Here is a 20,810-nt window from a genome sequence, read left to right on the forward strand (position 1 = left end):
ATTTAGCTATAGTAAACACGACTGATGAGGAGGGAAGAGATGGATGAGAGGGAGGGAGGGAGGGAGGGAGGTGGTGCCATAGCAGCAGCGTCCTCCAGATGAGACATGCGCGCTGTAACGAGCGCAGTCCATGCAGTGAGACGCGCTCAGGTGGAGCTGGAGGTTTGTGAGACTTCACTCTCAGGAGGAGGAGGAGGAGGATGTGGAAGGGGTCAGCCGGTATGTGAGGTGATCAAAATGATGTCATCCCCAAAGCATGCCGCATTTGACTGGACAGCACCATGTAAATCCCTTCAAACCCTATTAACGCCCCCGCGCTGTAACTGGTGCCGTAATCTCCGTCTGCCACACACTGGAAACTGAAGGGCAGGTTATTTTCAATCTCTATTGACCCATTTCTCGGAGACAGTGAGAGCTGGATGATAAATGTGAAGACTTTTCCCAGGTGTGATTTATTTCCCTGAGCAACTTTATCTGACACCATTGCAATAAAAACATCAAATGAATCCAAACATTTCCCCCAAAAGTAAGTTTGGCTGGCCAAGGTAACAGTTTTTATTTTTATTTTTTGCTGCATCTCTACTGCCTCTGTAAACACTCCAAGACATGAAAAAACACATTCATCAACTTTCGGTCAGTGTTTAGCTTTAGCAATTATGTGCCTTAAGCAAGTTGTTTCAAAAAGTCCCCGATTGTGATGTCACAAACAGAGAAATTACCATATATTCCCCTCTCACAAGCATGAGAGAGCTGTTGCTGGAGGAGCAGCAGCTCTACTTCAAGCCCCCTCCCATATGTCGACGTTTTTCAGCTTATAGCAGTCTAAGGGGGGTGTTTGGTTGGGCATGGCCAGCTCCAACTCGTTTTCTTAAGGTGACAGAGCCCTAAAACGGCTCATTCTGGAAGGGCAAGAACTGTCAAACTTGCTGAGATCACTTTCATGTCAAAGTTTCAAACAGAAATTTTACACAAGTTAGTCTGAGTGTATAATGGAAACAACTCCAAACTATTTACACTTATTCAAATTATTAAAAGACTTTAGCTGGTAAATAGAATTTGTGTTTTTATGTTCTGAACTGGAGCGGCCATGTTGAAATAAACTGATTGATTCCGAAAACTGATCAAAAGATCAAGAACTTTTGCTGACACACTCACTTACGCACAAATACACACACACACACACACACACACACACACACATACACACACACACACACACACACACACACACACACACACACACACACACACACACACACACACACACACACACACACACACACACACACTCACACTTTAGTTCTAAGATAAAAGGGAACCTGACCACTTCAGACTTAAAAATAAATATCTAAGCATGTTACAATTTTTCCAAATCTTGATTTAAAAAAATCAGAAGCTTGAAATTTGTACACAGAAGACAAAAAACTCAAAATCCTGGATAAACCTAAAAACTCACCAGCTAAATAAGAATGGCCTTATTAGTGCAAAAAGGGAAGAAACAGTCTCATGTCACACTTTTGTATTTTAAAGAGTAAATGGTTAGATTAATCAATCTTTTTTGAGAGCTTAATCCCAATCCAGCTCTTATCTCCCAGATTAAGTCCCCGCTGGATTTAAATCCATAACAATGACCTCATCGTGCTGCATGTACAGAGGGGAACCTCTAGCGTGCAAACCGCAACAACTCTGCATGAAAACAGTAAATGCTTTCATTTGAAGTCATGATGGAAACAGATTGTTTTGTTTGGTAAACAAAATAAAATGCATTTCTTCATAAATTACTGTACATCAAACCCTCCTATAATAAATTCAGTTAGAACAAGAAAATACTAATGGAGTCACCCACCTATACTTACTAGATGACCTACATTTATTCCACTTAGTCTAATTGACACAGCCAAGGAGTGAATTTGCAGTATTTCTGAAACAATCTTTAGTAATTAGACTTTTTAAAATATTGATGTATAAGTTCTTAAACTACTATTCAAAAAGCCGTGGCTGAAACAGAGTTCATTAATGTTTTACGTTGCTTTTTATATCCCATAAAACAGGGCAGAGACACATTCATTATTTCTGTTTCTCACCGTCTATGTTTCTGTCTTAAGGCAGTTCGAATAAAAAAAAAATACTACCGTTCCTCTCTTTTCCTGAAAAATTTCTTCATAATTTATTTATATAAGCTTGCCAGACAATTTTTCTTCAGGGACGTTCACATATCCAAGTATCAAAGGATCAGAACGGCTGCTTCTGGTTTCTATCACTGCAGCTTGGACTCTTCATGAGGAACAAACAGAGAACCAACACTACAAGGCTTCACACCATGAAATCCATTCTAGAAAGCTTTTTCAGTTTTAAAAACATTACAGCACTGGTTCATTTTCATTAATAGGCATTTTAGTTGGACGGATTACACAGAGAGCAGATATTAGTCAGGACAAAACGGAATAAAACTCTGACTTTTAAAAGAAGCAGCAATCCAACAGACAGGTGGCATACATCCAAACTGCTGATGTAAAATGCTACATTGCAGGAGGGAATTAACAGACGCCTGCAGTGGGGAATGTTGAGAGGAATGTTTTGTGTGTGTGTGTGTGTGTGTGTGTGTGTGTGTGTGTGTGTGTGTGTGTGTGTGCGTGTGTGCGTGTGTGCGTGTGTGTGTGCGCGTGCGTGCGTCCAGAGCTCCAGTTGTGAGTGTACAGTATAAGGCTGAATGCCAAGGGGACACAGCTTGTCCCGGACCATTTAGGAGAGAAGGTTGCATGAGAGAGAGAGAGAGAGAGAGAGAGAGAGAGAGAGAGAGAGAGAGAGAGAGAGAGAGAGAGAGAGAGAGAGAGAGAGAGAGAGAGAGAGAGAGAGAGAGAGAGAGAGAGAGAGAGAGAGAGAGAGAGAGAGAGAGAGAGAGAGAGAGAGAGAGAGAGAGAGAGAGAGAGAGAGAGAGAGAGAGAGAGAGGTGTGGTTGGAGGTAGACTATGGAGAGTGAGGGGGAGGGCAGATTCCGGCTAAGGGCCTATTTATGGATTTTCATGGAGAGCCCCTTGAGTTACTCATCGCCACTTTCACTCATACACAGCTGAATAGGTGCGCAATCATCAGATCCACCAAAGCAATTATAAAGAAAGGAATTGGCACTCTACTTAGCAAGCGTGTTTACTGGAAACTAGCAGAATAACAGGCACTCTTTCAGATTTCTACTGAAAAAAGATAATAATGTATGATCTGAGGTGCGCCAGTGTGAACGTGTGAATTTGTTATGCCTTCCAGTCTGCTGGAGGATGAATTTGGTCAATATTTTCATCAATCAGGCATCCACTACTGTGTGCTCATCCATTTTGTCCAATGATGGGATTTATTAAGACTGGCACCAACCAGGATTGGTGGGAGGGTGCTGCAAGTGGGGGATTCTCCATTTCAACAAGATGATCTCACCTCCTGTCTGCCGCTCAGGAAGAAGAGTTTTCATTCATAAAGTTCATCCATTCACGTGTGTGTGTGTGTGTGTGTGTGTGTGTGTGTGTGTGTGTGTGTGTGTGTGTGTGTGTGTGTGTGTGTGTGTGTGTGTGTGTGTGTGTGTGTGTGTGTGTGTGTGTGTGTGTGTGTGTGCATGTACCAATGCAACTAACGTGTCAGTCAGGGGACAGGCAGACAAAAGAAGCAATATTCAGGTGAGATCACTGCCGGAGACCAAGCTTCCTCTTTCCTTTTTTAAACTATAAATGATGAGAATTTGCTCCTTTACATCACTTGACATTGCTTAAAAGACAATACTACACACTCAAATGCTGCATGAAGATAATACAGAAAACTCTTAAACACGTATGGTTTTTAAAAGCTTTTTCAATCCAAGAAACTTCCTTTTATGGTCAAAATATTAATTTTAAACTCAAGCTCAGTGGAGTTCCTTAACCACCAGATAGTTGAGACAAAGAGTCATGTGCAAATTGCTTTTGTGAATTTAGATTGTGTTTTCGGATGTGCTGTTAATGCATACAGAACGTTTAGCTATTATCAATAACCCATTACCTATAGTGAAGAGAGAAAGAGACAACGAGCAGACAAGTCAAACAGTTATAACTGTGGCAAGATGCCGAAGCAAATGCCCCGGACATCTGTTCACAGACTTTATTTATAGAGAGGAAGATAAAAAAGGAGTGAGGTCATTGTGTGAGAGAGGGAGTCAGTGTGTGTATGAATATAAGAATGTGTGTGTGTGTGTGTGTGTGTGTGTGTGTGTGTGTGTGTGTGTGTGTGTGTGTGTGTGTGTGTGTGTGTGTGTGTGTGTGTGTGTGTGTGTGTGTGTGTGTGTATGAGAGGATGCAGAGAGGCATAGAGCAGTACATATTACATCCAGTTGGTTGAGTCCATGATCAAGAATTAATAAACATATATTTTTCCATAACAGTTAATCACATGACTGAAATGTGTGCACAAATCGAAAGGAATAGATAAAAACAAAGAAAAACTGGAGTTCAGCAGTATGGCAGTCAATGCCAGAACACAAATGTGAGATTATTTATTGCATTTAGAAAATTCACAAAACAGAAACACCCCAAAACATCTGAAATATTCTAATTTAATCATTTGTGATTTTTTTTAATCTGCAAAAAGTGCAATGTTATTAAATTTGACTTACTTACATTAGGGACCAGCTGCCTGTCAGCAAACTACTCATATGAGGAAACATTTTCTAAGATGGACTTTTGTCCCTTTACAACTTTACCGCACAAATCTGAAGAAGATGGCTCAAACAGTAGCTAAAATCCATTTTGTAGAAAGTCTGGGCTGACCGTGCACAGAAATTGCTCATCCGAGTTTAAAGACCAAGAGTAAAGATTCACACATGGCACTTTCTTTTTCTTTTCTTAGCTGGCGCTATGTGGGTAGAAACTCACTAAAAGGCTGTAAAGTTGCAGATTTAGATAGCAGTCCTCTGTACGCCCACTACTGTGGGTGTCTCTCTGTGTTTATATTCAACATAAAGCTATACTTTAAAAGGCAAACATGTAAACAAGCACAAACATAAACAAAAACTACTTAATGTCTTCAGAATGCTGAATCAGATGTCTGTAAATTAATAATCAAAGTGTTCTTTCTACTCTCGCCTGCAGGCACAATATGTTTTATCCCAAAAAGATTGAAACACCTGAACACCTCAATCTAACTGCTGAGATGTTTCCTCAACCTCCATTAGATTCTACAGTTCATCACTAAATCGAACAAATAAGCTGAGTTCATGATCTAAATATTTGATTTTAAAACATGCAGGAACCATGAATCTGAGCCGATGTTGACTGTTGTTTGACTCCTATTGTTGTCGAATGTTCTTTTTCCTTTTTTTTAACTTCATCAGATAAATGTTTTCTTCGTCTTTCTGAGACTCCAGCATGATAAACATGTCACAATAAATGCTAACCAGGTATGGCTCGTCTGCTCTGATGTGTAAACATGGATTTCTGTATAGCACATGGTACAGTATAGCGTGACTGTGAGACTTCAGGGCAGTGGTCCAGAGAGGCTAAAGTAGAAATGAAGTATCCTGCTCACAAGGGGTGGATGAGATGGACTGATAGACTTTTCATTTACTCTGTACAGGGTCGTGTCAGCCCAGGGGTGAGCAATCCTGGTCCTCGAGGGCCACTTTCCTGCATGCTTTAGTTGTTTCCCTGCTCCAACACACCTGATTCCTGATTGAATCCTATGTTCAGGTGTGTTTATGTAGAGAAACAACTAAAACATGCTGGATAGCGGCCTTCGAGGACCAGGACTGCCCACCCCTCTTTTGGCCCACACTGGCACAAGAAAATGCTTTAAAAATCAGAAAAAGCTGCATTGTGTGCATTTAAGGCACACAGTCTGTTGGAAGCTGAAAACTCAAGCTGGAAAAAAAAAACCTAAATGTGGAAAGTACATTATGGACTGCACCTGCTCACAAGGTTGGGCAAATATTTGAGTAGTATTAGTCAAATTTATCTGTAAATCTGATAACTGACTTTATCTGTAAAACTGCTGATTTGGAAAAGGTAAATAAATGATATTTTGGGAATTTTAGTCATTTTCCAACTGTTAGTTTAATTACTTATAAAAAGGGAACATTTTTCACAACAAGCCGCCACTGTGGAGCAATCTAATGTTGACAGTTCAGTCAGTATAAGAATCTAATGACAACACCACACTCTCAAATGTGCTTTTGACACTTAGATGAAGCATTGAGCTTCGCGGTGATAAAAAAAAAACCTGAGCTTTGTGAGAAGCAAGGAGGGAGTCGTGCAGCCTGCTGCTGAGAGCCTCTGGCAGCGACCCAGTCAAGAGAGGGTTAATACCAATAAAGGGGAGGCTGGAGAAGCCTTCCTGAAAGTCACGTGCTCTGTGTCAGGAAGACTAGAGGAAGGGAGCGGGCAGGCAATGGAGATGAGAGGGGAGGAGCCCGGAGCATGTTGCCGTAGAAACAGAATCCTCAGTCAGCCGGTGTGAAGTCAGAGGCGTAATATTAGGTGGTGACTGCACTGCTGGTGGTGGTGTAAGGTGGGTAGGCGGGTGGGAGAGATGGTGAGGAGCAGGGGTGACTCACGCGGGAGAACGCACTCTGCATTCTAATGTAGAAGCACTCAGGCGTCTTCATCAGCTACATCATCTTCAATCCTCGGCCCCCTTCTCGAGTTAGTATCTCCATTTCTCTCCACCAACTTCTACTAAACAGCTCTGATCAGCGTTATCCTGCACCACTCCTCTGCTGGGCATATAATTAATTCATTATGTCAATAAAGAAGCCATTAGTGTTAGTTTCTCTGGCTTCACTGATAAAGGGTATCTATTAAGGGGAACCAAAGGCTTAGACAAGCAAGTAAACTACAGCCATGTAATTGCTAACGGTATAATTGCACAGCACCCGTAGCAATTAAAGCGATAATAGGTGTAAACCATGCTCAAGATTATCATTACATTAACTACACTTCCAAAATACCCCCGAGTGTGGGACCTCACCAGCTGATGCAGAGGAGGTGCTAATAAGTATATTTACCTCTTTATTTTATTTTTTTTTCTTTCGTGCTGTTTTCTTTTTGGGGGTGGTGCTGGTGCTGTTTTTGCTCTGACTTTGTGGTGAAACTGTCCCGATTACGGCACCCCCCCAAGCATCACAACAAGAAGCCATAACTAGTGAGAACAAACAGCTCATAAGTCAAAATTTGCAGTAAGTCGTGATTTAATTCATGGAGTATTAAATGAACAGATGAGGTTTTTTCCAGCACATCTCCTTTGAGAGTCTTAGTAATGAGGAGGGAGAGGTGATTGAATGCTTGAACAAAGACATAATATACAAATATTTTTAAAATGTATTAGGTTGAAAATGTGTCCGCATCATCCTATGTGTATTGTTTAGCCATAATCTTTAGAATATTCACTCATCTCTTGCCGAATAAACCAGTTTTTTGCCATTTGTGTGATACTACCCAGTGCATACAACAAACAACAGCCCTTTCAGTGACGTCCCCTTACGCTGCAGCACATAATTGACTTTCGATTGCTTCGCTCTTCCTTTTAAGGAAAGCTATAGTACCGGGTCATTTCCCATCATTGCTGTGTAAAACTGGAAGTAGAGAAGGGGGGAAAAGTCACATGCACAGTGACGTTTCTTCAGCCACCCCCCACAGCTGGATCTCATGGTCTGAGGTAAACCAATGCGGAGCAGGATGGTGGGCTGACACTCCTCTGGCTGGTCAATAAAGAACAACCCTGTGGCTTGACATTTTCTCCAAGCTTTTTCTTGTCGTGACCATGACTCACTGAACCTTTGAGAGGAGGTAGTCGATGTTTTTTTCTGTTTATGCAAGTAGAGCTTGGTGTGATTTACCAAATACTGATTTTATCCTCTGAAATTCATGGCAACACTACAATATAAATAAAAAATATGTTATGTAAAAGTTGAATTGTTAATAAAATATTTTCTCAGTCAGAAAAAAGGCAGCTTTTCCTTGTTTTTTGTGAAACTCGCTGAAGTTTATTTTGTTTTTCATCAAAAGTGTGGAAAACATTTTTAATGATTATTTCTGATTATAATTGGTCACTCTGAGATTTTCATGCAGGCATAACACGAAAAAGTCTCCTACACCCATCTCCTCCAGTAGCTTCTGACAGAAAATAGACGGTGAAACTCTAGGAGTAGAAAAACCTGACAGATCTATGTCACACTGTCACTTAGCATTCATGGACAAGGGATGGCTGTTGTTGGTTTAGCATCCAGGAAACAGCAGAGAACGTCTCAGCTAGCAGATGCTAACTGTTAGCAATAGCAACCCAACCACACGGCAGAAACTCCTCCAGGCTTGTGTTGTTTGTGGAGATAAAACATCCATGTCGCAGAGCAAACATAGTAGTAAAGTTGCATTGCTATTCGAGGTAAGAAGTCCAAATACCAGGAAATAAGACTCGAAATCCTTCCTTGTTATGCCACTCTCTGCTGCAGCAGACTTGTTCGTGCTGATTCAGGCACTTCTGGGCTTTTTTTGCCCCAAGTACGGCTTGCAAGGCATTCAAATATATTGATTAAACGAGTGCTCTACAGGCCTACCTTTGTTTACTTCCCTCCTAAAATGTGTAATTTTGCAGTTTCTCGCTAATACGCCGAAACACCACATTGCTGTTTTACAACTTTATATTGAGTTTCAGTGTGACATTTTTTTCATTCACACATTCTATTACAGTTCCTACTGCTCTCACTAAACCAAAACAAGCATTTTGCCATGCGCTGACGATGGTTAGACTTGTGGTGGTGCCGGCAGTATTTTATTTAGCCAGCTGAAGCAGATTTAATTAATTTATCATTTATTTTACTGATTATATTCTACAACATATTTTGTGTCTGTAAAGATCTTTGAATTTGGTCATTTCAAAGCAGCATTTTAGTTGATTTACTCTGCTCACTTCACATGGACTCACACTGGCAAAATAAACACAATATAAAACATATTAGTCCTTATATTTTAAACTGTTGACCAGTTATGGGTTGAAAGCATCATACTAGCAAGTGCACCTAAAAAAACCAGGAGGCAAACCTGAGCAAAACAACATGCCTGTCTGTCATTCTAACCTACAGTGGCCCTGAAGTGCAAACCACAAAAACAAATCATATAATGCAACAACAAATTGAAACACGCAACAACAAGTCACTGAATGCAAAAACAAATCACAAAACGCACAACAAATTGAAAAGCGCAAAAACAAATTCACTAAACACAAAAACAAATCACTAAACGCAAAACCAAATTGAAAACCACAGAAACAAAACACAAACCGGAAAAGGTAGGTACCAATGCTGCAACAACAGGCATCACTGATTGGATGATGGATCCGCTGGCCTTTTGAACCGGAAGTTGTTCTGCCGAATGTGGTTATGTGAAAGAGCAGTCAGCGGGTGTGTCCGAATCCACAGGCAGGATGCTTATGAGTACGGGTCCTCGCCGGTCTGGCAAGGACCTGGCCTTGCCAGACCGCTAAAACCGGAAGTCAGCGGCTCTGAATTCGGACAGTCTAGCCTTCACCTCTACGGTGGCCCGTAGGTCCCGTCACAGCCGCCCGTGGCAGCAGCTACACGCAAAGGAAAAATGCAAAAGCTAGCGAAAATCGAGCAGGAATATTAAGGAGCTACAGCAGCTTCACGTCCATCAGCAGCGTTTGTTCACAACCGTTTTCAGGTAAAGTAACTTTGTTTATTCTAGAAGCTTTCAGGACTTGCATGTTAACTTTAGATGGTTTCATGTATGTTTTAAGCTACAGAATGAACTTGTTAAACATACACAACATATTTCTACAGTATTATCATGTAGGTAATTAATATAAACCAAATGCAACAATTGGTTTTGCGTTTAGTGAATTTGTTGTTGCGCTTTTCAATTTGTTGTGCGTTTTGTGATTTGTTTTTGCATTAAGTGATTTGTTGTTGCATGTTTCAATTTATTGTTGCGTTAAGTGATTTGTTTTTGTGGTTTGCACTTCAGGGCCACCGTACTAACCACTGTACTACCAAGTCTGTTACAAAACAATGGTCACCTAACACACATCTTCTGAGTTGGCAAATATGTTTGTCTTTGTAGACAGGACGCATGGTTTTAACAGAAGTGTTTTGTCCCCTATGCAGAAATTATTTGTCAGAATATCTACGTTTCAGAACAGAGACCAGACCAGATTCAGTGAGAGGAGGAAATGATGAAGTGGTGAAGAGATGATGCAAGTTGGCTACTTTTCCCTGGATGCAGGAAAAACCTTTATATGGATCAAATTGAAGCTGAGGTAGGAAAATGCATGAATTCTGCCAAAAACTGGGTTGGGGATATTTCTCATAAGGAAATGACAATATGGTAAACACAACATGGTAAAAAGCTTCAAAAAGTGGATTTTCCATGATATGACCCCTTTTAATTTAGTCAAGATTAAGGACAAGTCAAATCTTTCATTCTTCCTTTGTCCGTTCACCCAAAAAAAAAATATAACCTGCAATTTGTCTGATTTTTTCTGAACAGCGTTGTTTCCCAAATTTGAATTCCTGAGGAATACCAGTGTCCAATTATACTGGGATATGCAAATTACCCACTTCACCGGATGGCGTATTAGCAGTATTAAGAGTAATTTGTTCAGCAAAGAGATGATTATAATTTTATATGATACTGTGATGGAGCGAAAGTCCCAAAAAGCTCATAATTATGTGATTGACCGGGGGAGATAGAAACCTGTATAAATGTGCGTCACTAATGAAAAAATACTTCTTATTTGTTTGTTTGAGTTGTTGCTTTTCTTACTTCTAGACACGTTATTAATGAAAAAGTGGTGCTCAAATGTTAGCAGCAGCTAAATGGAGCATCACTGGGGTGTGTGCAGTCCATGGTGCTGATAATAGCTAGAATACAACAATTAAAGGTATTCATTCATTTCACTGTGGAAAAACTAAGAGTAAAAAGTTGGGGGGAAGAAAAACAGTTTCCTTAGAATTTAAATATTTTTTCTTGACCTAAATAAACAACAGATTATTATTTCTCTCATTATTTTAACAAGAGTTTATTTAATTATTTTCTTCTATCAGGCAGTCTTGTTTTAACTTGAAGTCTCCTGTTTGGGTCAAAAATCGGTTTACCAAATGAATATAAGTAACTAAAATGAGAAAGCTAATGTTTAAAGCTTCAATTTGGTTACTAGAGGACAAATAACTGATCTGAGTGCATTTTCTCCTCCAATGAGAAACCTGATACATTCAGACCTCTCAGGAAAATGGACTCCCTCACAATAAATCAATGATTATTGATTTCATTAAGCTAAAATAAAGACTTGTCAACCTGACTGGGGCGAGAGAGTAATTTGTGATGGAGCAGATCTGTGAGGCACAGCACTTCCTGGTGGCCATAAACCCAAAACGTCTTCTCCTTTAGCACATTATTTATTTACAAAATGAAAATAGAAATTGCACAGTTACATGCAACATTTTAGTACGAAATGTCACTCAACACCAGACAGGATATTAACAATGGTCATGAACGATCCTATGCAGAAGAATCAAATAATACCTTATGGCTAACGGGTTTGTTTAAAAAGACAATTTGATTAAACTCATAGAGCACAATTTAAACTATCTCTGTTCTTTCAATCATTAGAGAGGGTCATATCTGCTTAATTAATTACATCGTCAATAAACCATAAAGGTAACACCACGAGACTTTGATTTAAGGTGAGACTTGAGCAACACACTCAGTAATTTTGGTTACTTGCCTCTGGCCCATGCTCTGGCCTTAAAAAACAAACAAAGAAACAAACAAACAAAACAAAACAAAAAATAGCAAATAGATTAAAACAAAATTTGTGTCGTTTATATGAATATAAGCTTCTTTGATATCTGGACTAAAATATTTTTGTTGAGAAAATAAATGTAACATATTTTCTGTAATTATTTCTAAGAGTTGGTTGTGAACAGCTGGAAACTTGAGCCATAATCCCAGCAATAGAAAGTAGGGAAAAAAAGAAAGAAAATAACAAAAAAACAAACAACTTAATATGTAAAAAAGAAAAATCACACATTTCTAATAGTTTTAGTCTATTCACAGTCATTCAGTTTTGGTGAGTGTTATTGAATGTAATTTAGGAATTTTAAATTTAGTTTAGACCCAAAGGTTTAGGTTCGCATGATAATTTGGGTTCTCCATATTTAATATTATTATTTTAGTCTTATACCACCATCTAGTGTTAAATTTTATAAATACAATAAAATAAATAACTCGTTCATGAGTTTACTTAGGTAGAATTTTCATTAATATTACTTTTAGGACATCGATCGTTCAAAATGTTTAAAAGTAAGCAAGAGAAACGCAAAATAAAAGCTTCTTGTTAAGGAATCTCCAGTTTGCTTGACAAACGCACCATGGCTGTGTCTCAATTCAGGGTCTGCATCCTTCGAAGGACCCAGCCCACCCGGCCGACGTGGGCTGCGTCCTCCGTCGGCCGGGTAGACCGGATGTTAACGGCTGTGAATTTGGACAGGCCTAGCCTTCATGAACTCCCTCGGCGAACGTTCCGTCGCCTAGCAACCGTGGAACCGCTGGGCAGAAGGAACCTTAAACGATGGAGCTCGACGTTTTATTTAGCTTTTTAACCCCCAGAAACCCAAATTTAGAAAACAACTGCAAAATATTTTTAACCTTTCACATGTTGTTCTAGGAGGCCAGATAAACGGGCCTATTTACACATTTTAACAGCCAATAGTGTTGCAGAACTGAATAGGACCTATTAGCAATGTAAATGTGGTTTTAAAAAGAAAAAAAATGGGGAAGGTTTATTTTTGTAGACTTAAATCTGATGTTGTGATACTACAACCGTGGGTCTCTGGGGGTTAATCATTTCCTTGACTGTTGGAGAGCTAATTCAGAGAAAATACTTTAGACTAGCTGAGCCTGAGCAAAGATGTGATAAGTTTTTAATACTTTCTAAGGGTCTTAATTTGACCAAAACCGATTTATCACCTTTTAAGACTTTTCAAGACCCAGAGGATACCCTCTAGTAAACAATTCTCATTTGTAAACAAAAATAAAATTCAAGAGTTTAATGCAGAACTGATTTTATTTAGATATTTCTTTTATATGTACATGTTTAATCTTCATTAACCATTTTTTTCTAGCAAAGTAAAAAGCTGTCAAAGTTCTTCCTTCTCTCCTGTGCTCTCTGCTGCTCTGCAGCCTCATGTCCTCCCAGATCAGCTCCAGAAGCTCATCGCTGGCACCTTCCCCTGGATGCCCATTTTCTCCAGAATAGTCTTAACAAACATGTAAGAAAAGAAACAGGAAGAGAAAAGAGGACAACGGGTTATTCCTTTCATGTTTTCGCAGAAAAAAATATACTCAAACGAGTTTTTGAAATATGAGATGTTATTGTACCTCCATGCCACAGCCGCCGAATACTTTGCTCCGGTGATCATGTGGTCCATCTCCGCCCTAAGCTTAATAAATTCCCTGGTTTTCTCTTTTGGTCCTAAAATACAAACTTCTATTAAAATCAGGGGGAAACGTAGTGGGAGAAGTACGACACCGAGCGCGGCCGAACATACGAGCCGAGACCGCAATACAAGCACTTTTACTGTAACATTTCTAACTAAAATAACGTTCATGTATCACAAAAAGTCCTTAAACTGACATTTTTCAAGTTTATACTTACATTTATATGCGCAATCCTCTCCGACAGCTCCCGCTTCACTGTCCGCCATTGTTTTTAAGTTTTTCTGCCGGCCGGCCCGCAAGGCATCTTGGGAAATGCTACCTATTGAAGGATACACCCGACCCATCCTTCATTCAGGCGAAAAGAAGGCCGCATTCGTCGACCGCATTTGAAGGAGTCTTCGAATTGGGACAGGCCGAGTCGCGGCGCTGTGACGTAACCGGCCGACGAATCCGGCCGAGGTAGGATGCAGACCCTGAATTGAGACACAGCCCATATCCGGTCCGGCTGTCACATTCATCCGGTCCGTCTGCCAAATCCGTCCGCCATCGGTCTTCATTGTGGACGTCTCTTTTGCTGCATGGATGTGGCGTGGGTTCGTGGTTGCATTTCGGGTATCAAAGGTTAACCCCTCCACAGCCACTAAGACACCAGTGTGTAACTCACAGCGACTATTTTCACAAGCTAGCTGGTTTTATCTGTGCTCTGTAGACTATTTTCGTTCAGGGAAACGATTCATGTCAAGTTCACCGAAAAGAATCCGAACAGAGACTGATAACATGACCTTTAAAAAGATCGGAACACACAACGGAACCTTTCACTGCGATGAAGTTTTGGCTTGTTTCTTCCTCCAGCAGTTACCGGAGTACGCGGTAGGTGCAAAAAATACACTGCATTTCTCATCTGTTGAGTGGAAACACAAGTTCACACATGTATCAGCTTTATGAAACCTTCGCAATTTTCATGATGCTAAAATCTTTATTCTTGAAAAAAAAAAAAGAATCAATCGCCTTAACTTTGTCCTTTTATTTTCGTCACTGCTACCTGTCATACGTTCATTGATCAAAAGGGGGTGGTGTTGCACAGAAATCCGAATCAATCAAGCGAAGAAACCTGATGTGTGCTCTTTAGAAGCAAATGCCACAGAAAAGGTCATTTAGTCACATTCAATATCCACTTAAATGGTCCTATGTGGTATTTTTTAATGATACTCAGCCTTTATTTATTGGGTTAAAAAATAGACATTTGCCACTGAATTAAATTTTTATCCTTAATCCAAAAATTTAACTCGGCTCTAATTTTCTTCTTTCAATTTTATATTTGTTGTAATCTTTTCTAATCAATGTAGTTCTCCAGACTCTTTAAGAAATTCTTCTTTTAAACGCCTCGAATAAAAATTTTTTTTAAGATTAAAATGATACAATTATATTCTAAATAAAAATTTAAAAAAGATATGATAGATACTTTTATATGTATTAGGGATGTGTATTGGTGAAATTATTGCAATTCGATACTTTTCACGACACCGGGGAGAAGATACTATAAATATATATATATGTACATATATATATATATATATATATATATATATATATATATATATATATATATATATATATATATATATATATATATATATATGGCTTGGCTTGTTTCTTCCTCCAGCAGCTACCGGAGTACTTGGTAGGTGCAAAAAATACACTGCATTTCTCATATGTTGAGTAGAAACACACACACACACACACACACACACACACACACACACACACACACACACACACACACACACACACACACACACACATAAATAAATGAGTCAATATTGAAATGGGTTTAGGTCTGCAGTTACAGTCACATTAACAATAGTGATATTGTTTGCATACACAAGCCCCCCTAATGCACACAATCAAATCAGGAATTTTTTTTCATTTATTTCTTCAGGATGCTGACATTGTTCGGACCAGGGACTCGGCTCTCTTGGCTGAATGTGACATTGTTGTCGATGTGGGAGGAGAATTTGACCCAAAGAGACATCGCTATGACCATCATCAGAGGTAGCTGAACTTATTATTAGTAGTACTTGGTATTTCCTATTAATCTTGGGCTGCAGTGGTAATCCAGTTTATTGATTAACAGTGATGGATTTTAAACCAATATTCAATCAACTAACAGTTTTTACAAGTATCACTAAACACACTTGAGGATATCTGCAACTTCATTTCATTGTTCTTCTGCAATACCTCTTAAAGAAGCAGAAAATCTTGACATTTGATATTGTGTACAGATAATTTCTCTAAATCTTAGTAATGTTAAATATTTTTGATTTAAAAAAATCCATATCCCTCCATTTCTTTCCTGATCTTCTAAAATTCTCCTTCTGTATGTATTTATTAGTGTTACCATCCTGTTGACAGTTAGGCCAGTTTATTAGATTCCTTTTTTGAATGTGTGTGTTTGAAACATGGTGATTTATTACAAGTTGCTTCTTTCAGGTCAGATGTTTTGACATGAAGCTTCTGATAACAGGTGTAATTTAATATTCCCAACAGGCTCATTGATCCAGACACCTTAATTAGTCTCATTTATTACACCAGGACCTTTTCGGCACTGACATAATCATATGAGAAAACTGTCATTGTCTCTTTTTAGTATTAAGATATAATAACTAGAGGTACTTTAACCTCTCTAATGTTCAAAGATGTGACAATACTTTTCCCCCTTGGACTCCTGATTTGTAAATATCAACGTGCCTTTGCTGTATGAAACATAAACAAACCGTTTCCATGTTTCCCAAGCACAACTTCCTTGGAATGGTTACACTGGAAGTCTTGTCACGTTGGAGTAATCTGCCCATTCCAGGTGTCTTGTGAGCTAAATGTCCCACTGATAACCAGAAAAAGTCTTCGTGGCCACCGTGACTGAGATATGTCACAGTTCTCTTCCTGGCAGGCGGTTAGTGATAATTAGCGCTCTTTCAATGGAGCACCACCACCCGTGCTGGTTGTGCACGAGCCACAGAAGCTGCTGTGACACCATCAGAGGCCACAGGAGAATGTCACTGTCGCTCACTCACATGCACCGATGGCTGAGATAGAAGGGAAGGATGCAAGTGAGTTAGAAACTAGAGGAAGTTGAAGAAGGAGCAGAAAAGAACGGTTAGGCATCTGCAGCTGATGGGAGCACAAGTTAGCGGATCAATTTAAAGCTTTTGTTCTCGAGTTCCTGCTGGTTTCAGTTTTCTCTTAGTGAAAAACGAGGAAAACCCACTTCTTCCTTTTCCTTTTATGTGTTAAAAGCATTTCAGTGCTTCTTATATCTGCAGGGGGGGGAGGGGGAAACCAGAAATTGGCTTGAATTTTCATTTCCAACCCTGCTGAGTTTTTAAAGAGAACCTTCCGTGATGGATTGAAGACGGATCAAACACACAAATTATCCTTAATCTCAAGCTTTACATTTCATGCAAACTTTAAAAAATACAAACTCCTCTCAAATGTAAGCATCAATAGACTTTTACTATGTGTTGAAATATTTGCTGCCTTTTCATTTAAAAGTTTTTAACAAGAAAATTATATGTGCAAAAATGAAGCAGAGGTGACGGTGTTCTAACTGATGTCATGGCTACAGATCCTCAGATTTCTGTTTGGCTATTAGAAACATGCTTGAAAATTCTCCATTTGAGTCTGTGATGTCTCACTCTCTCTCTCGTCTGCTTCTGTATCCTGATTATCCGTGTAGAAATGCCGTAGCTCAGCCAATTAGCCTCTTTAATGGCCGTGATTACCCCCCACCATCCCAGTATGTCACTCATTCATTTAACGGTTTGTTTTCCACTCGGCTGTAGTTGAGCTTCCTAATTATGGCTGAATGTTTTGACCAGCGGCACTGGAGCCCTCCCAACAAAGCACACACAATCTTGTATAACTGTCCATATTAGGACTTTGTATTGACTTCCATTCATTTTAGTATCTGCATTTATGCCTAACCCAAAGTAGGTACCATTGGACTCCAAATGCTCTGAAATGTGCACCTATGAGGTTTCTGGGAGAAGGATTTGGCCTCTGGCACTTAGAAATTTTTCAGTCACCCGGCTCCCATTCGTTTCAATGGGACGACTTCAATGGCGGATATCTCCGGAACGGAAGGTCGTAGAGACTCGGGGGTGGTACCGTTGGATCGGGCATGGCCACAAATGGGGGGGGGGGGGGGGGGGGATTAGCCGCAGTGGCTAAGCTAAGACCCCACTTCCTTGGCCGTGAGTGATGTTTGATTGTTTTTACCCATGATGCTTTGCGCCAATCTTAGGGTCTTTGTTACCCCCACCTCCGGCCAGTCCCCCCCGAGTCCTGCAAAAGTTGAATGGTGGCTCTGAGTGGTTCAGAGCCAGAAAGACCCTCGATTGTCAAGTGGTACTTACCCCCATTCCCCTAACCCCCAACCCTAACAGTGTATTATTCCCAAACTTAACTGTAATAAAAACTCAATTCACATCTTATGTATAAACCTCACCCCTAAGCCTAAAACAGCGAGTCCATCGTCTTAGGATTGGGTCTTGGTCCTAACATGGACCTTTGGTTTTCAGAAGATTAGTGAATGTGCCATTTCTGGGATAGGTTAGCTGTACACACACACACACACACACACACACACACACACACACACACACACACACACACACACACACACACACACACACGCGCACGCACACACACACACACACACACACACACACACACACGCACACGCACACACAAAATGAAAGTTAATATTATTAAATATTTCAATGGATTGTTTTAATAAATAAGTAAAAACATTTAGCTATACCCTTGAAAATCACTAACTCCTAAATGTTAACTTTTTTGTGTCTATAAGAATTATTTACCCAGGCGTGTGTGTGTGTGTGTGTGTGTGTGTTTGTGTGTGTGCGTGTGTGTGTGGACTGGTTATTTCCTTCCAGGCCATGCTGTGTTGGTGCTGAGAGAAAAACGGAAAATATAAATGATAATTAGAGGCCGGTCGATATGGGATCTTTTTAAGGCCGATGCTGATACTGATTTTTAAGAGTTTTGTTGCCGATATGTAAAGCCGATTATTAAGGCCGATATATACACGTTTTAGCTGCACATTGATTGTAGAAGGCAACTGAAAATTCACTGTGTGCAATATAAATAAATCAATAAATCTCGTAATATTTATTGAAATTCAAATATGAAACAAACTCAAAACTAAAAAAATGGTGTGTTGGGGTCTTTTGGGTCCTTTCATCAGTCTATTAGTGGTGGCAGCTGGCCACCTAGGTGCCTGATAAAGAAAACAAATTGTTATTAACTTTGAAAAATAATATTGACTGATATAGAAAAAATGTAATACATCGGCCGGCCGTTATATCTGATACCGATATCTGATATTAATGTCATTGTTTTGGCCGATAACTGATATTTGCTGATACCGAAAAATAAACAGTGTGTCCCCTATAGGCTCAGGAGTGACACTGTGCCATGGCTACCCCCCCCCCCCCGGAGACACACAGTAGCGAAACGTTCCATCATCCCCCCCCCCCGCACACACACACACTTTAAATAATTTCAATAACCCAAATGAAGTTTTCAAGCCAAACTACTTTTGTGAATAAGACTGTCCTGGTTTAACCTCGTTATTTGTCAGAACCATAAATAACGTTTGTCTTTTATTTATTTTATTTCTTCAGGACATTTTCTGAAACATTCCACAGTCTGTGTCCAGAGAAGCAGTGGGTAACAAAGCTCAGCTCCGCTGGATTGGTCTACCTCCACTTTGGCCGTCGCCTGCTGGCCCAGCTGACGCAGCTGAAAGAAGACGACAGACAGTTGGAGGCTCTTTATGATAAGGTGAGCCGAGAAAGGTAACAGATTTCTGTCAGCTTGTGTATCAAGAGGGATTCTGTTTTATTTACTAAACGGTAAAAGATATCGAAACATTTTCCTTAAAAACTTTAAATTAAAACAGATTTTCTTAACTGACGAGCTCCATGTGAAAGATGCAGATTTCCTGAAGATTCAAGTTATTAAAAGTAATCAGTTACTAAGGAGATTACATTAAATTGTAAAATAAAACCTCCATAGTTTAACGTTCTTCATCTGTTTTCTTTGCAGTTTAGTTTCCAGCATTCTGCATGTTTGACTATATACAAACTAATGACTTCAATGCCTCCAGACATCTGAGCCATAAAGGGTATTTGCTCTCTGCTTTAAAAGGGATGGGCAATTTAAAGCATCCAAATCTTTGGTCAGCATAAATATTAATGCTATTAACCTCACATCATCTTTGTCCTTTTGGCGTTTCAGTGGGTTTAAAGCTGCAAGGAATCCTTCCACTTGCCGCTCAGACTTTATTTATTTCATGTTCTTTTCATGACCTAGTTAGCTCAGACATGGCGGGCCTCAATTTCTGCCCTGAAGCTTAGTTTCTCTTGCAAGACGTGTAAAATGTCAGCTCTTTGGTGATTGACCTTCCCGTGTACCGAGGAGGAGTCGATTCCTCTGTACTAAATGTGTCTCCGCTTCTTTCTCTGCATCTTTTCCTCCTTTTATGATTTAACCATAAAATACAGATGTGGTTTTTGGTACGTCTGAATCCCGCTGCATATATTTCCCAGGCTAACATGTTTTATGTTCAACAGCAATGTAAACTCTGATTCCACGTCCACAGCCTGTTATGTTACCTTTCTTTTTCTCCCCACCCTGCAGCTGTACGAGAACTTTGTTGAGGAAGTGGATGCAGTAGACAATGGCGTCTCACAGTATGAAGGGGAGGCCCGTTACGCAGTGTCCACCACGCTGAGCGCACGTGTTGCACACCTGAATCCTCGCTGGAACAGTGAGAGTCAGGATACTGAGGTGAGTACGTGTGCCAGAGCATCCCCGATTACATGTTACCCCGTTATAAAATAGGCTCTAGTCCCAGCTGACAGATGTTTTTACTTGTTCATTTTTTGGATAATAGATAAGAAAGTGTTTAAACCGAATGATGGTTCAACCTTATGCCCAAAGCTCAATGCATAGACCAGGGGTCTGCTCCTGCGGCTCTGGAGCCACAAGTGGCTCTTTAGACTATCTACGATGATGCTTAATGACTTTTGTTACAAATTGTTAAAAAATAAACAATCTTTAAAAATTTGTGTGTGAAGGTTCTCGGTCATCCAGGTAATGGTTATCCGAAGAGGTTCAAATGAAGGCAACTGGACTTCTCCAATGCTTCACTTCTCATCCGAGGAGCTTTGTCTGACTGGAATACGAGAGAGTCAAAGAAGCCCATTTGTCTTCATGTGAACACCTTCAGATCATTTTCAAAAATCCAGATAAAATAAAAACATG

At 39.9% G+C, this 20,810-nt stretch overlaps 1 protein-coding gene and 1 long non-coding RNA gene across 2 annotated transcripts in view; one reads left to right on the forward strand and one right to left on the reverse strand.

The window, feature by feature from the left end:
• Positions 1-13,070: 13,070 nt before the first annotated feature.
• LOC139068993 (uncharacterized) lies at positions 13,071-13,816 on the reverse strand. Its single transcript, XR_011520224.1, has 3 exons — positions 13,681-13,816; positions 13,404-13,497; positions 13,071-13,282 (listed from the first exon to the last, which is right to left on the reverse strand). It is a non-coding gene; the product is annotated as an uncharacterized lncRNA (long non-coding RNA).
• A 124-nt stretch (positions 13,817-13,940) lies between these two features.
• myg1 (myg1 exonuclease) overlaps positions 13,941-20,810 on the forward strand; it is a 23,755-nt gene continuing 16,885 nt past the window's right edge. Inside the window, exons 1-4 of the mRNA XM_015959117.3 lie at positions 13,941-14,333; positions 15,403-15,515; positions 19,166-19,325; positions 20,184-20,333. Coding sequence (XP_015814603.3) covers positions 14,046-14,333; positions 15,403-15,515; positions 19,166-19,325; positions 20,184-20,333 — 711 coding nt within the window. The 5' untranslated portion in view covers positions 13,941-14,045. The remainder of the gene's footprint in view (positions 14,334-15,402; positions 15,516-19,165; positions 19,326-20,183; positions 20,334-20,810) is intronic.

Source organism: Nothobranchius furzeri, chromosome 3 (assembly GCF_043380555.1).
Source record: "Nothobranchius furzeri strain GRZ-AD chromosome 3, NfurGRZ-RIMD1, whole genome shotgun sequence".
Taxonomy (NCBI): domain Eukaryota; kingdom Metazoa; phylum Chordata; class Actinopteri; order Cyprinodontiformes; family Nothobranchiidae; genus Nothobranchius; species Nothobranchius furzeri.